Source organism: Rutilus rutilus (assembly GCF_951802725.1).
Source record: "Rutilus rutilus genome assembly, chromosome: 6".
Taxonomy (NCBI): domain Eukaryota; kingdom Metazoa; phylum Chordata; class Actinopteri; order Cypriniformes; family Leuciscidae; genus Rutilus; species Rutilus rutilus.
Genome location: NC_140214.1, coordinates 24,841,765 through 24,858,878, shown reverse-complemented (window position 1 = coordinate 24,858,878; position 17,114 = coordinate 24,841,765). Strand labels below are relative to the sequence as shown.

The window sequence follows — 17,114 nt, the reverse complement described above, 5'->3', positions numbered from 1 at the left end:
TGTAGACATTCCCACCAGAACACACTTGGAAAACTAACTTACTGTAGTACTCAAGATCTTCCCAACGCAAGGTAGAAGCTTTCGAGCTGCTTATACAGAGTAACATTTGATACAAAGGGAGCGTTGCTAGGGGAAACCTGTGCCGTTCTGTCAGACTGTCTAATTGACTGCTGCATTATCAGAGCCAAATTCCACAGGCACACAAAGCAGGGATTATTCCCTGTCAGGGTGTTTGCGGGAAGAGGTGGGGGTTTGGTGCTTTTCTCACGAACCCTTTATACCGGCCAGTCCTTGTCCTCCAAGCTTCACTACTGCTCTGAGATCAGACAGACTGCTGGATGTGTTTTACTCTACAGATCTGAGTTTCCCTTTGACCTTCAGACAGAAGGCAGCATTCAGACTCACTCTTTCCCGCTTGTCCAAACGCAAGGGCGCATCATTTCCGGAATGGTTCCGCAAAGATAAGATTCCATCATGGTGGAGTGGATCAGAAAATTACTGGTTTTCATCTGATTTTGTTTTGTTTTTTCTATTGAGAAACCCAAAAAGTTTTTCCATTTAACCAAAATGACAACAGAAAATTAAAAACTTTATTCATTTAAAAGACAAAACAAAAGAGCCATTCAACAGGACTGCAGTCTCTATTGAGTATTACTGGCAATAAATACAAGATGATTGGGAAGAGGGGAAGGGTAAAAGGAGATATGAGTTGGTCCTAACATATACAAGGGACTATGGTGCAATTTAGCAATGTCTTGTTTGGTCAAATGAATTAAACACAGGAAGTAAAAAATACACTTTAAAAAACTCTTAAAAAGCAACAATGCTTAAGTTGGCCTGGGGATTGTTGAATCTTTCTGGATGTCTTTTTTTGTACTGCAGTCAGTTTGGGAACTAGATGAAATCTGCATAAAATAAATGCTAGAAATTCCATTGCTAAACCAAACCATACACATCAGAGCCTGATGCTCAAAATGAGTTTAAATCTAGGGATACAGATTGTGGTTAATATGTCATGAAGGACTTTTGGCGAATACTTTCACTTCTCTAACACATCTCAACTTTTAAAAGGACCAAACTTTTAAAACTATAGTCTATTGTCTATCTACCTAATAAAATACTGTATAATCAATAGAGGAATGATGATATAGAAACACTCCTCTAAACATCCGTTTCTTGTCATATAAAAAAGGCCAGCGAGGGAAAAATCAACTCGCTCTGTTGATGCAAAGATCCAAAAATATTCATCTGTGCTGTATGCCTGCAGTTTAATAGTCAATCCCATGGTCATAGGGGGCTCTGTATTCACTGTGGTAGTCTGCCTGGTACTCATCCTGATACTCCCCTTGGTATTCAGCCTGGTAGTCGCTGTCGCTGATCTCGGAGCCGTTGGTGCCTGTGCCCTGGCTGCCATTGCTGTGGATGGTGGGCTCAGTGGGGGAGGAGCAGTATTTGGGATCGTACACCTGCCTGCCCAGCCCGTACACGCTCATGCCCTTCTGAGAGGCCACCTTGTTGGTGCCCATTTGCAGTGAGATGGTGGAGTTGTCTAGAGGCTGGACAGCCACTTTCTGGTCGAAAATATCCCTCCTGGTGCCGGGGGCCGACATGCCAGCCTGAAAGAGAAGAAAGGGTGAATAAAGTAAAAACTTAAAGTTTGACTTGGCCACCTAACTCCTGTGTTTTAAGTAACAATTCTTTTTTTCACAATATGTCACAATAGGGAAGAAAAGATTATTGTAACTTCTGTTTCATGCCGACTTTAAAGGGATTGTTCGGAGTAATTTCAACCTAGGGTCCTTTGTACCATGACCTCGAGCCAAACACCGCCCCAGAAGCTTTTTTTCCCTTGGTCGAACATTATTAAAGTTAGAGCTTATTTAGAGATATCAGCCGAATGGCTTAGTGCAGGCACTAATGGGTCCAAGATTGTATCTCGTAAATCACCCCACAAATAATGCCCGGAATGGTACCAAACTTCTACAGTAGTACAAATAGGTTCTGTACTCCTAAAACGAGGCATTGGAAAGTTTGTAAGTACATCAGGAGTTTATTTAAAGCTGACTGAGCTAGCTTGGCAGGTTGGAGCTGAACTCTGCAGGACATTGGCCCTATAAGAGCAGGATTGGACACCCATGTTTTAAGGCCAGATCACATTAGCGTAAAGTCAGCAAGCAGATCCATTTTCAATAGAGTAGCAATGCAATGAATCTAAAAACAAACAGCTTTATATTGGTAAATGTGGCAAATTTGCGTGCTAAATGTTCAAATAAACTTAAATCTGACATGAAATGCACATGGGAAATGTTTCCCCTCACAAGTTCCTCTTGTGAAATTACGGAATGTGTGGATTCCTATTGAGATGACAGCAAAAAGTTAAAAAAATTTGTTCATAAATAAATAAATGGATAGTTCACTCCAAAAAAATTGTGTCATCATTTACTGTTTTCATTTTCTGTCCCTTCATTGAAAGTCCAGTTAACTAAAACTTAATAACATATGATAAACACAAAACATAAGGTAAACACAGAAGCTCAAATATGTGTGTGTGTGTGTGTGTGTGTGTGTGTGTGTGTGTGTGTGTGTGTGTGTGTGTGTGTGTGTGTGTGTGTGTGTGTGTGTGTGTCGCATAACAACCAATGAGGTTTTGGTTATTTCAATGGAGGCACAGAAACCTCTCAGGTTTCGTTGCAAATACATTCATTTTTGATTCAAAGATGAGTAAATGATAGAATTTTCCATTTTATGGGTAAACTATCCCTTTAGGGATTCACACTCACCTGGCTTGCTCCTTTATTAGTTCCCATCTGCAGGCTGATTGTGGTTTGGTCAAAAGGCTTGTCTGCTTGAGTCTTTGGGTCATACAGATGTCTCCTGGTGCCATATGCGGTCATTCCAGCCTGACTAGCGCATTTATTTGTCCCCATCTAGCCATTAAGAAAATAAAAGATGTATATAAATATACAAGGCATGATTGAAGGAAACTTATAGAAGATAATCCCCGTGGAAACGGGCAAAAAAAAAAGTTAAAGTAAAAAGTTTTTGGTTTCCCAAAGCCACAACAGATATGAACCAACTGAAGTCACACCTGCAGTCCAATCACACATTGACCAGCCTTCAGTTTCTCATCATCAAATTTGGGGGACTGCTTGTCCGCATACTTTACACCAATGTCGACTTTTGTGTCCATCCCTTTAGTTTTTGCCTTTGAAAAAAAAAGAAAGAAATTGTCATTATTCCAAAAACTCCAAATCCAAACTTATGTCAGAGAGAATAAAACCTTTTATCATCTCCTCAAAAATGTTTTGCACAGAACTCACCGTGTTGGCCAGGGCAAGAAGTGTGGTCTGAACTTGAGTCAAATTCCCATTTTCGAACAGATCATTGGCCTCAAAGATGTCGTTAGGTTTCAGGCCATAAGCAAGAATGGCTTTGATGAAGTTGCCCAGGTTCTCAAGCTTCAGTGAAAAGAATGAGAAAAGTGACTTTTACATAAAAAATAAAACCGACTTGAAACTAGAAGAAAAATCCATATAATAACATTGAAACAATGCTATACATAAACAGTTTTCCCCTCACCTTGTGCCAGTTAAGTTTGGAGTGGTTGATTTTCTTAATGGATCCTGGCTGAAGTTTATTAATAAGCCTATGAGAAAGACAAATATTACATCATATGAGACACTCAAATTACATGGTCTGATGTTTCAAAAGTGTAAGGTCAGCAACTTTTTTTTTAAAGAAAGTAATACTTTTCAGCAAGGACACATTACATTGATCAAACAGTAAAAACCATTTATATATCCTGAAAATAATATCAGTTTCCACAAAAATATTAAGCAGCATAACTGTTTTCAACACTGATAAGAAATATTTGTTTTATTCACTTTGGTACCGTTTTCACAAGTAAGGTAATTATTATAAATAAATTATTATTATTATTAATTATTCACATATATAAAATTGTACTTAAAACTCTCAAAAATACAAACTGATCATACTTGTAACACAGCTGACTTTCTTTCAAATCAGCATATCAGAATGATTTCTGAAGGATCATGTGACACTGAAGACTGGAGTAATGATGCTGAAAATTCAGCATTGATATCCCAGGAATAAATTACATTTTAAAATATATTAAAATAGAAAAAATATTTTAAATTGTAATAATATTCCACAATATTACTGTTTAAAACTGCATTTTCAATCAAATAAATGCTGCCTTTGTAAGCATAAGAGACTTCTTTCAAAAACATAAAATGTAATGATAGTATATACCAAGATAACATTAGACAATGTTTCTTCATCAAAATAAGGAACATTTTCAAGTTTTTTTTTTTTTAGGGCAACAGCAAACAAAAGAAGGTGTGGATGCCAGACTAGATGGTTATAATATGAACAACACATGGTTTGAGCTTGGCACAAGGTTTTTTGGGGGGGTCTCAAGCCTGAATATTATAGTCACTTCATAATTTGGTGTGTTGTAGGGATACAATAAGACAAAAAGTTACAGGTGGGGCTGAGAGTCATTATTAAGAGCCAAACAAGCACAGCCATCTGTGCTCCAATGTTTTGAGATCCTATTCAAACTGAAATGCACATGATGGTTTCCATCATGCTCATAGACTCACTCGCACAGTATGACACCATCCTTCAATCCACTCTGGAAGTTTTCTCCGATTGGCATGCCCGTTACATCCTCAATCCAGTACTTCAGCTCCTCCTCCTTCTGCAGGTCGTACTTCTGAGCGATCTACAGGGACCAGAGAGAGAGAGAGAGAGAGAGAGATACTGAAAACTCGTACTTCCTAAAACAGTTTCTCTATATGTAATCCAAGGCCTGCCACACAAAAAGACGTTCATTCCAACTGATATGGTGCCAATAAAGTAGCAACAGACAGTTTCCCTGGTGAACCTAAATAACTGGAACTGAGAACACGTGCATGAAACTCACATGGAAACTTTTGCACAGTTTCAATTCATGAATTCATAAACTTCCAAAACAAAAGGGTTTTTGAGCGTGCAGGTGCCGTCATGTTTTGAGGTTAGTTTTGGAAAACCGTCTCGTCTTCATCTCTGGGTAGTTTGTGCGGGACTGGAGCCAAGTGCAGTAAGATGGACAGGAAATTACAGAACGTTGCCCCATCTGTGAACTCTGGCTTCAGGAGCAGCTCCAGACGCCTGTCAGGCCCCATTACTGCCATTCAGCAAACAGAAACGTATTGAAAGGACTTATCTTGCCTACAAAAAAAGCCTCTATAGACTTTAAAATAGATTAGCCTGTTAACTGTCAGTAGGTGTGTTTACATGGAGCATTGAATTCCAATTACAATCTGGACTCTCATCTGAAGACGCCTCGCTTTGAGCGCGGGAATGAGCATTTTTACTGCTTGATTAATATAAGCATCATGGCACAAAGCTTTGTGTGCTCGCAGTCTCCTAATTACGACCTAAAATATATAAACATACTGCTTTTTAAAACAAAAAAGGAGGATGATTAGTATGTGACAACAGTGACTTTTGTGCACGTCAAAAGATTAAATCCGATTTGAAGCTCGTCACATCAACCCGATCACTTTATTTAGCGTTTATGTAAACAATGCGTTCGGAATGATCAATCAGAATGATTTTTTTTTAAAAATGGGGGTAACGGTTAACAGGTTAAATTATGCACAAGTTTTGTATCATAATCAAGTCACTTCATGTTTGAGAGGTAGTCCTTCCGTTCAATGTCACTTTAAGGTTCTTTAATTGCCTTCAACTAGTGTGGTCTTGAAAATCAATTGTAAATGAGTTGTAAAACATATTCCATCAACCATACAATTGCAGTTTGGTTCTTAACTTCAGCTGAATAAAATGTGTGAGGTTCCAAAGAGGTGACAAGCTAAAACATGTCTGCTTCTAGGGACAATTCTTTTGTCCCCTTTAAGAAATATATAGCAATTGAGAAACTTTCCTTTTACCTTGTATAACAATTTAAGGCCTTAACATTCATATAAAAAAGACACTTTCAAAAGGCATAAAACTTTGTCTGTTTCTTTAAGAAGTCCTTCATTATGAGAGGACAATTGGAGCATAACATTGACCGCCCCTTTGGTTCAAGAAATATTTCCCCCATTCATTTGCCACACAGGCATTTCAAACAATTCTTCAATAAGCATTTCAAAGACTTGACCCAAACTAAACTACAAGATGAACCACAACTCAAATCCACATTTTTATATTAAACTTTTGCAAGCCTGATTATTATTACAAAAACAAAAGTCACACCATTAAAAGCCATGTCCTAAGCACCTCTGCATAAATTAAACATACAGTAGCCTTTGAACCAAGTAAGTTTTAAAATTGAACGCAATATACTGTATATACACAAAATAAACATAATATTACAACTTATAATTGCAAAAAACAAAAGGCTGTCAATGCACAAGCCTTATAGTCAAAGGTTTAACTCTGTTGTGGATGTGCTCTTCCCGTAACGACACGTTAAACCACGAGCGTACAACGAACTCACATTCTTTTACAGTAGTGTTATTATAATTTTATGCAGACTTACGCTGCACATGTTGCACTTAACTTTATTTTTCTTTTTGAAGTGATTCCAATCATATTTCAAGCAATTCAAAACCATCATGGTGAACAGTGTGTATCTGAAGCGTCTCAGCTGATGGAAATAATCCATTATTTATGAGCTTTAATATCAGCCAAATTTTCTTATTGGGTCGATAACTATATCATTAAAAATGATCATATATTGGCCGATACAAATAGTGGCAGATATATCGTGATGTGCACTCTAACTTAGTCATTGTTTTAAATGAATAAATGATAATAAAATAATTGATAAATAATCAAATAATAAATAAATATTTTAGATTTCCAATGTAGTTCTTGTCTGGGATTTCAGCGATTTTAAGTACTGAAAATCACCCTGACATACATAAAACCTAAAAGCTCATGGCAGGTCTATTCTAAAAGATACATTCTCACTCAAAATCATTCTCTAAAAATACAAATGAAAGGGATTTTCAAGTTGGGAACACAACTGTTGTGCTCTATAACCTGTTATGGTCTTTTACTTCAGCAGTGTGTCAGCATTAGTTCAACAGGAAATGGGACTGTGACAAAAACAACAGCAAAACAAACAGATGACCTTCCATGCGTCACACCTTAGTGTCTCCTGGTTGGCGTGAACGAATGACAAGCAGAACTTGAATTGAGACCATATATACCCCATTATGAAAGTGTTATTGTCAAGTCTCCTTATAAACACAAGAAAAAGGAGATAATCATCACTTATCACACAATGCCTGAGGTGTTTGTCACACTTAACAATGACATCCTTCAACACTGAGACAAACAACACATAATGTACACTAAAAAGAAAAAAGCCCTCATCAGAGCAAGATAAAGCTGAAAAACCTTGTTTCCACCCAAACTCAATTCACAACACACATTTACCCTTGAGAGAGCTGACAGACATCCTGTTCCTGATACATGTTGCTTTTCATAGCGGCCCCGACACTTTTCAATCCACAATCCTGCGATTTCCAAATATCATCATCTGTGTGAATTATTTGCTATTCAACTTAATTATAACTTCTGATTGTTGCATTTAAAGCAATTTATGATGGTGTAAAATTAGCAAATCAAGTTACTTTTGCACATAAAAATTAGATGCCCAAGATACATATTAGGCTACATGTGTCGACCGATATTAAGAGTCTTTCATTTTAGTCAATATTGGATAATCATTCATGATAATTTCCCCCCTATTTAAGCCCCTTTCACACAGAGATTCCGGAAAATACACGGATAAAGTGACCCGGGATTTGACCCGGGTTCATTTGATTTTGGTTCATTCACACTGCCAGTGATTTTCCGGAATCAGAGAGCGCGTTCACACACAACCCGTGTATGTCCCGGAAAGACACGTGACATCGATGTGACTTAATGTCTCAGCAGGGTCTTCAGTTTGCTTATGAGCTGCGATTTCTCTCTCGAGAAACCACGCTTGTGCATTTATTTCTCTGATTCGATCATAAAATTGCGCATTTCGTACCGTTTCACAGCTGGCGAACGATCCCAGCTTCAGCGTCATCACTACGACACGGCATTATTACGGCTTTTGTTCACACAGCGCGCGTCCCGGGACTGAACACGGCAATGTTACTAGGTCCCCAACCCGGCATCGATCCCGGCATTAAACCCAGGTCATGTTTGCGTTCACACAGAAGGCGTTCCGGCAATTTGCCGGCAATTTCCCGGGTTCAATGCGCTGTGTGAAAGGGGCTTTAGATTTCTTTTGCTTCACCTGACCAGGGTGTCTACAAATATGAACAAGTTAAATTTAAGACTTTTTAAGACCTTTTTAATGCCACTTTGAAGGAAATTTAAGACCAAACCTGTGATGGAAATACAAATTATATTACATAAGTATATTATAGGGGTGTAACGGTTCACAAAAATCACGGTTCAGTTCGATACGATACACTTGTGTCATGGTTCGGTTCGGTACATTTTTGATACAGCATAAAGAAATAAATGCCAGAGAAATGTCCTTGATTTAAATGTTTTATTCTTTTTTATATTAAAACTAACATCATAAAGTATGATTTTTTTTTTTTTTTTTTTTTTTTACTTTCTAGAGCTATAATTGACTATTCTTAGGAGCATATAAAACAAAACAGCTCCTTGGAAAAAATGAAATGTCATATTGTAATAGTTATAAACAAAGGTTTATTTTAGTTCAGATTAACATTTGAGGGCAGCAATTGTATAATGTCAAAATAAAACCGACGTGTTACTTGAAGGCATTATAGCCTACTATTCCTGCCAAACGTCCATGGTTGCAGTTAGTGTTACTACAGTAAATCCATGGAATGTTGCTGATCTGTGGACACTGATAGTTCATTCATGGCACAATGTTTCTTCCAGGTTTCCACGTCAGCGCTGTTTGATCCGTTAATAACGGAGAAATATGAATGCTTCTCACTAGATCTCGCAGCGATGTTATTACTTCTGTCAGTTCTGTGGCGAATACAAATGCTTTCTTTACTGCATCTCTTATTAGCGCTGTGTAGTAACAGTGTCGCATGATCACGATCGGCTCGCGCTGCACTGGTCCAAACTGATAAACGGTCGTTCAACCACACAATAACGAGCAGTTTCGTTCCGCTTGCATTTTACGTTTGCCATTTGATGTTTGGCAATGTTGTGGTCGCGCCGGCGTCTCTTACATTATGAGCGCACTTTCCACGCGCAACGCGCCTACATTTGAAACAACGAAACGGCGTTACCAGAAAAAGCCTACATTATCATTATCAATATCTGTTTATGTAATAAAATCTGAATCATTCTCGCGATTCGATGCTTCACTGGTTATTATGCAAATAGACATTGCAAACTAACAGTTGTCCACATCTGTCGCTTTGGTTACTATCAGAGGGCTCTGGTTCATAGCTCTGGTTGCTATGGCAGTGCGAGCGGAAACCAGGGACAACGCGGATATGGCGACATTGACGGCGACAAAACGGAAATAAAGAAACGGGACGTGTCTTTGAATTAAATAACAAATTTCTCCTGGTTTGAAAGTTGTTGGAAACAGTCGGGATAAATGTAAGTACACAACTAAAACAAATATATAACATAGATATAGTGATTTTTGCTATTTTTAAAGCAAAAAAAGTTACATATTGTGCCTTTAAACGTAATCTTCAGAAAATCTCAAAATGTATATTTATCTTGCATTGCACTACATTATAAGTGTGATACTTAAATTCACCAGGGGTCTCATTTATAAAGCGTGCGTACGCACAAAACGGGGCTGGAAACGTACGTACGCCAGTTCCCACGCAAAGGTTGTGATCTATAAAAAACAAACTTGACGGGAGAATGTGCGCACCTTTAAGCAAACTTTGAGCCGTGCGTACGCACATTCTTGAGACAAAGGGAATTGGCGACACCGATGGTGAGCTGAAGTTAAGTGTCTTTTTGGTCACTTTTAGACAGAAAATCTAAAGAAAATTTAACATACAGAAAGATAATACAAATATAATTTCACTCACCAAGCCTGTCACTTATCCATCCCTTCTTAAATGTCCGCGCCAGCGAGCGCGTTGGGCCGTTTAGTGAAACTGACGCAAATAACAGTTTAAATAAATAAAATAATGATTTAAACTAATGGAGTTAAGCACTTAAACATGAAGTCATTACTGAGAAGTTACAACATTTTTATATTCAAATTCAGTCAATAGAAATATTTGTTGTTAATGCAGTGTTTTTGAACACTTTTCCTCTGGCATGCTTTGTTTTAATGTTTTAACGACAGAGATAACTGCTTATCATGATAATACCAGATTGTCTGAGAAAATAGTTTCGTGCAAATAATGCCCAAGGCCTATCTGTTTCCATTAAAAGTATCAATTAAAAATACAATTCGGCCAGTGGAAAAGATTGAGAAAAACTTTCTCTGAAATGTATTTTACACTATTTGATTTATGTATTCAAAAACAAGGCAAGGATAGGCAACTGCTTGATTTTTATTAATGTAATGTGTCTTGTACCGTTAAACGTTATCACGTGGATGAATAATCATATGCAAATGATATGCAGATGAGGATCTGCATAGTAAAACTAGGCGTTGTAAGCTCCATATATGGTTATTTCGGGGAGGAGACGCATGTGCGCACAATCTTCCGCTGACTGGGATTTATAAAGTGTATTCTGCGCAGGTTCTGGCGTACGAACGGTTTTATAAATCCGAATATTATTTTGCGTACGCCATTTTTGGCTTTCGGGCGCACGTACACTTTTAGTAAGGTTCCTACGCACAGTTTTATAAATGAGACCCCAGGTGAATATTTAAAACCCCAGATTGTTGTTTATAGCATTTTGTGTTTCATTTATTTGGATAAAATGTTGTTAAAACATGAAAGTAATTATTGGTGTTGGCAGTGGCACAGATGTTTAATACTGGTGCTTCCCTAGTGAAACTCATAATACGAGAGGTCAGAGGATTAAAGCACCAGCACCGTTACAATGGAAGAGAGAAATTCCTACTAAAGCAACAGTAAGCAAACATTCAGGCCTTGCAGAGCATTCGCCCAAAAAAACAACAACTGATCTTTCTACCCAACTTGAAAAAGTCCCAATAAAGAGCCAGTATAGGCCCAAAAGATGGTTCAAATAGCACACGCAACAGCTAAAGGCTGATGAGAGCAACAAGATTTCCCTCTGAATCCTTCTCATATCCCATATCAGACTCCTTTATCATCTCAGGGTGTTTTACACCGCTCTGCAACTAGGACATCAGTAGAGTCTTCACATCCAGCTGTCCACTTGCCATTTTCCACATAATAGAGCTTGTGTTCCAAGTGTATACTAGAGCATTTAAGGAAAAGGAAGAAAAAACATGTAGGAGAGCATTGATACATGTTTCCAGACAGAGCCCCTCGACCCAGAGCAGAGAGTGAACTTCCTGAAGACCGAGAAAACTGGGAGAACATCTGTATTTGGCCCTGTGAGAACAACATGTTGGGAGTTCTGCAGGCCTCATGGACAAAACCAATCATGTGGGGGGCAAAAACTGAGCATAATAAATAAAATAAAAAAACTTGCAGGAAGTACTTGAGGAATCCAGCCAGAGCTACACAGAGGGAAAGGATCCTGCCTACAATGCGGTTATAGATTTGCTGGAGGGAAGAGCTTTAACAAAGATCTAACGCTGTGAGAGAACTTTGTGAACAACACAGCTGTTTCTGCTGATCAATTATTCACTCTGTTGCTCTGGAAATGTCTAGCAGACTAAATAATGTGGCAGCAAGGTCTGTGGTGTATAGCAGACTACAAGATGTGTTCGCATATAACAATTGGTTTATATGACCACTACATTTTTAAAACCTGGTGCTCAAGGACTCTAAAGAGAACAGTCCTACAGCACATTTACATATGAGCCACACATTTTGTATAATGACACTTAACTCTATAATTGACCATGCATATGGCCTAGGGCAATTTCCTACAGTACCAGTCAAAGGTTTAGGGTCAGTAATTCTTTTTTAAAACAATTAACTTAAATAATCAAAGACACATTAAATTGATTTAATGAGACAGTATAGACATTTATCATTTAAAAAAAAGTTTCCATTTCAAATAAAAGCTGTTCTTGTGAACTGTCTATTCAAAGAATCAATATTGAGCAGCACAACTGTTTAACATTGATAAGAGCAAATCAGCATATTAGAATGATTTTTGAAGGATCATGTGACACTGAAGACTGGAGTAATGATGCTGAAAATTCTACTTTGCATCACAGGAATAATAAATTAATTTTCTAAATACTCAAATAAAATATTACATTTCACAATAATACTGCTTTTACTGCATTTGATGAAATAATTTCTGGCTAGATGAGCATAAAGGCCCTGATATACTCAGTCATAGTAAAGTTTTTTTTTAGTTTCGGGCTAAAAAGTAGTTTGAAATACATGACCAGTGGTATACTGTTAGTGAACATTGTGATGCCGCCCAAACTGCTGAGAGCGGTGTTTAGATAAATATGGAAATATGTGTTGTGTGCTTTCCTCTCAATAACAAAATAAACACACAACAAAATTGAGAAAACAGCAAGTATTTCATAGTAACGTGGATATGTTTGCATGGGCTCTGCAATTCGGCACTCTAAAGTCACGTCACGTTTATTTACGGTTCACTTTATACAATAGATTGCTTACAATCAAGTAGGGATGTCCCGATCCGACCCACGGCATCGGTATCGTGCCGATACTGGCCCAGAACGCTAGATCGGATATCGGAGGGGATCCGATACCTATGATCCGATACCTATTAGGGGTGGAACGGTACGTGTATTCGTATTGAACGTACATGCGTCACGGTTCGGTGCATGGATTTACATGTAGAATACACGGTATAAAAATAAATAAAACTTGCGTGCACATTAATTAATGTAATGCGGAACAACTGTTAGAGAGAGAGAGAGAGTGGAAAACAAAAACGTACTCGTCATTTTGTTCATACAGGACATCATTAAAACTGCAAAAAGTGTTTAACCTACTTATATTTGTGTAAAACACAACATTGTGCTTTCGTCAAACTGTAACCTACAACTGTAACCCAACCAAAATCACACACACACACACAGACACTGTTTAAAAGCAAAAATCATCTCATCTTTTGGACATTCATCATATTACATTGGTTTTCATTTCTTGTCCTAAAACAGAGCACTAATCTGTTTATTTTGAAGTTACACATTCTACATTGATTAAAAAAGAAAATCAAATGTGTGTTTAATGGTAGTATTATTTTATACACAAATCATTTATAATTCAGATGAGAATAACGTTAAAGTTAATTAACATTTTAAGGAAACATTATTGATTTGAAATATAGCACATTCATTTTAAATTCATTCAGGTACAATTACCAAACATATCTCAAGGTCTTTTGAATAAAGGGTGGCAGTCTTTCATTATCAACTGTTGTTGTGGAGTGGACTATATACTGGAGAAGTATTTGTTCTCCATTTGAGTGAGATGTTTTTATGTGGCTAATTGAGCAAAGTGCTTCCATATATTTTATTAGTAGTAGTATTAGTTCAAGAATAAAATAAAAATATCGGATTGATATCGGTATCGGCAAATAGCCAAAGCTGCGGCATCGGTATCGTATCGGAAGTGAAAAAGTGGTATCGGGACATCCCTACAATCAAGCAGCTTTACCGTATTAAACATGAAGAACAGTGTCAGTGTCTTATTTTCTATTATAAAGTAGCTCTCCAGTGTGTTCGTGTTTTCACCTACGGATGTCTGACCTCGACGGCTTGAACAGGAGAAATTAAGCGGAAAATATTTCCACATGAAAGAAGGCGGAGCCTTCAGGAACACCTACCTATTACATAATCGCCACGGATCAATGGTAGTACAAAGGTGTTTACCAGCCGGAAAGCTGGTTGGCAAGCTGTTTCGAACTCCCAAAAGGAACCCCAAACAAAGTTCGTTTTGGCCTGATATTGTTCGAAATTACGTCACATCAGTTCGTTCTTCGATTTCGCTTGAAGTATATCGGGGCCTTAAGACAGCATCTGATCATAGCGTTGAGGACATTTGCACAAGCTCTGCAATTCAGCAATCCAATCAAACCATGTCACGTTTATATACCACTTTGTACAATGTATTGCAAGCAGCTTCGCTGTGCAGCACGGTGTTTACGTCACCAGTTTTGACGTTATCATTGTGTTACACGTAAAGAGAGACGCAAAAGAACATTTGAAATCCTATTTGAGCGGCCAGAGGATCCAGACTGGGACGCATCTGTAAAAATCTGAATTGCATTTCAAACCACCACCAAATGTGGTTATGGTATGCAACAAATCAGATTTTTGCTGGCAGTCTGGACATTTCCTATCAGTAATGGAGTTTCCTACAGTAAGTTATCTCCAGATATTTGCATGGCATCCCAACAAAGTGCTAATGAAAGTTAGCTGGGGGCAAGTGGACTCACACCTCTGCAGATGGCACAGGATTCAAGAAAGCATCACCCCACTGTGGTTTACATTGTTTGCCCACCCTCCCCCTCATTCTGACTAAACACACGCACGCTTAAGATACATGGCGTGATGGGAATACTGTTGAAAAGCACTAAAATGACCAACCACAGACACTACTGGGGTGCGTCGTCTTTGTGTGATTTTCAAATGTGATAAGCAATTAAGACAACAAAGAAGATTGTAGCCTAATGGTTAAAGGTCTTAGTCGGCAGTCGCTAACAAAAAGTCTGCAGGTTCTAACCCAGATGTGTGAATGTGAAATTGATCCCGAGCAAGAAAGTTAATCCCAGGTGCACCAGATGGACCGTCATTAGCGCAGGACTAGGTCAATTTGCATGCAAGAAAAATAAGCATATGGGACATAACAAAAACAATAGTTAGGAGCAATGGTTTGGAACTACGTTTAGGTCTAGTTTTCAGACCTTTGATTAAATAAATCAAATAACATTTTATGGTATATTTATGTGCAGAGAAAACAAGAAACATTAAGAAATAAAAATAAAAATTAAAAAAAACAGCCGCTTGGAAATTCTACAGAAAAGCCACAGTGTGATTTAGTGACACCCCCTCCCAATTTTTTTTTAATAAAACTCAAACAAGGTTTAACTTAAATATATTGTTTAACAAATAAAAATGTTCCAAAGGAGCGACTATACATATTTTAACTACAAAAGTACGTAAAATTAAGCCACACTACATATCAAACTTAAATGTCAAGTCCTTTAAAAATGAAAGAAAACCTCGGCCAAAGTTTCCGCAACACATTTCCACACAAACCAAAAGAAATGACATCGTTTATCTCACTAAATCGTTAATATACACATTGTCGCGTATTTGGATTGATAATGTCATCATTTATTGGTTTTATTTGTGTTTTTGAGTTCATCTGCAGAGAGCGTGCAGCAGCCTCGCTTCTTTCTCTCTCTCAAACTGGAGCTCCACCCAGAACTCAACAAAAGACCCCATGATGACCCACCAACACATCAGGTTACAGCAGGCAAGGAAGCTTTACTAACAGAATATAACACGGTAAACATCAATTGCGATGAAATGTCAAGTTTTGCGTCTTGCAAATGACAAACAGCATCTCAACATGTCGAGAAAAGCAAATCACGTCGCGTGCGTAAAAAGTTTCATTCATTGAAACTAGGGTTGTGCGACATGAAACACGGACTATTTTCTTCTTTCTACGTACGGTACAAAAGTATGAGGAATTGTGTTTTATAAAAAAAAAAAAAAAAAAAAAATTCAATTAACGTTAGAAGTAAAACAAAGATGGCAACGAGCCTAAAACCAAAATCTCAGAACAAACAAATCAAAGGAACCAGGTGAAAAGGAAACACAAAGGCTTTCTCTCAAAACCTTCGGCAATCCTAAGCACGTTTAATTTAGTACTAAATTATACACGACATTTTTGATTCTGAACATGTCTGTGATGCCTGAAAAGCTGACTCTAGGTAAGTTAAGCGGTTTTGGTTTGAGACAGTTAACTTACACTTTCATACCTAACGTTATAACATTTGCAATGCAAAGAAACATTACAAACCAATCGGCTGACGTTAAAGTAAAATCATTCAAACCTTACCTTACTTCTCACTTCAGCTGATAAACCATATGCAGGGCCCTTGTTGAACTGAGTCATTGTGTTTTATTTCACGTCGCACCAAATAAATGATCAGAAATCTCACGATTTCTTACTTGGCTCCCCTTGTTCGAGAAAAGATCTTTTGCACAACTTTAAAAAAGCAACAAATACGTGAGTTTAGGCTAGTCAAAAAAAATGACTGCCGATTTGTCCCAGCTGAGCGGATGCACTAAACTCTCTCTGCTCAGCAAAGTAATTAAAGAAGAGCAGAAGGTCTGCTGGGCGCGAGCGAATTTACGAAATCTACTACGGTGAAGGCTTGAGTTGTGAATATTAATCAGTTTGCGTGACGCAACACAGTGTCGCTTCCTGATTGGCTGAAACGCAGACGTTTGTTTGTGGCGCTTGTGAAATGGCTAAGGTGGAAGTTTAGCTTATAAATATGAATAAGTTTGCGTGCTGGACGATGTCGGGCTGCGTTTCTCGAAAGCATCTTGAGCAAAGTTCAAAGAGAAACCATTGGTGGCAATGGTTTCACGGTGCTTTTGGGAAACGCAGACCTGGACGGTGGACGCTACAAGAAAGTAAACCAAGCAACGTCAGCAGACTATAAATATTTAAAACGTAAGCCCACGCTCTAGTACGAGATCTTTTTTATTAATATTAATAGTATAATTTATTGTTTCAAAACTTCTACTATTAAAACATAAATAGGCCTACAAAATACATATCAATTATATAGGCCTAACTAACTCATAAAGAAAATTGAGAAAAAGTATTTAAAAAATACCTTTGAGCAAAACAATAGACGATTTCATTGTGCATTTATTTTTACCGATTGCATATTTAGCCTGTTTAAGTATTGTGGTTGTGGGACATCCTACGTGTGGAGTTCAGCCCCCTCTCACCATGTGTTTCCTGAGCCTCTGCTATCAGGAGACACTATTGTACAGGAAACACCAA

At 37.9% G+C, this 17,114-nt stretch overlaps 1 protein-coding gene across 1 annotated transcript; it reads right to left on the bottom strand.

Moving 5' to 3' along the window:
- Window positions 1–576: 576 nt before the first annotated feature.
- Window positions 577–16,518, bottom strand: cnn3b (calponin 3, acidic b). Its single transcript, XM_084410198.1, has 7 exons — window positions 16,152–16,518; window positions 4,629–4,750; window positions 3,580–3,646; window positions 3,321–3,458; window positions 3,089–3,205; window positions 2,781–2,927; window positions 577–1,616 (listed from the first exon to the last, which is right to left on the bottom strand). The coding sequence occupies exons 1-7, from the start codon at window positions 16,206–16,208 to the stop codon at window positions 1,269–1,271; spliced, it is 996 nt and encodes a 331-aa protein (XP_084266324.1). The 5' UTR covers window positions 16,209–16,518; the 3' UTR covers window positions 577–1,268.
- Window positions 16,519–17,114: the final 596 nt, after the last annotated feature.

Excerpts from the sequence above, each read along its gene's own strand:
- cnn3b (XM_084410198.1), bottom strand. The coding sequence starts at position 16,208 with ATGACTCAGTTCAACAAGGGCCCTGCATATGGTTTATCAGCTGAAGTG. Across the intron at positions 3,206-3,320 it reads TTCTTGCCCTGGCCAACACG|GCAAAAACTAAAGGGATGGA; the intron begins GTGAGTTCTGTG and ends TTTTTTTCAAAG. Across the intron at positions 2,928-3,088 it reads AATGTGTGATTGGACTGCAG|ATGGGGACAAATAAATGCGC; the intron begins GTGTGACTTCAG and ends CTTAATGGCTAG.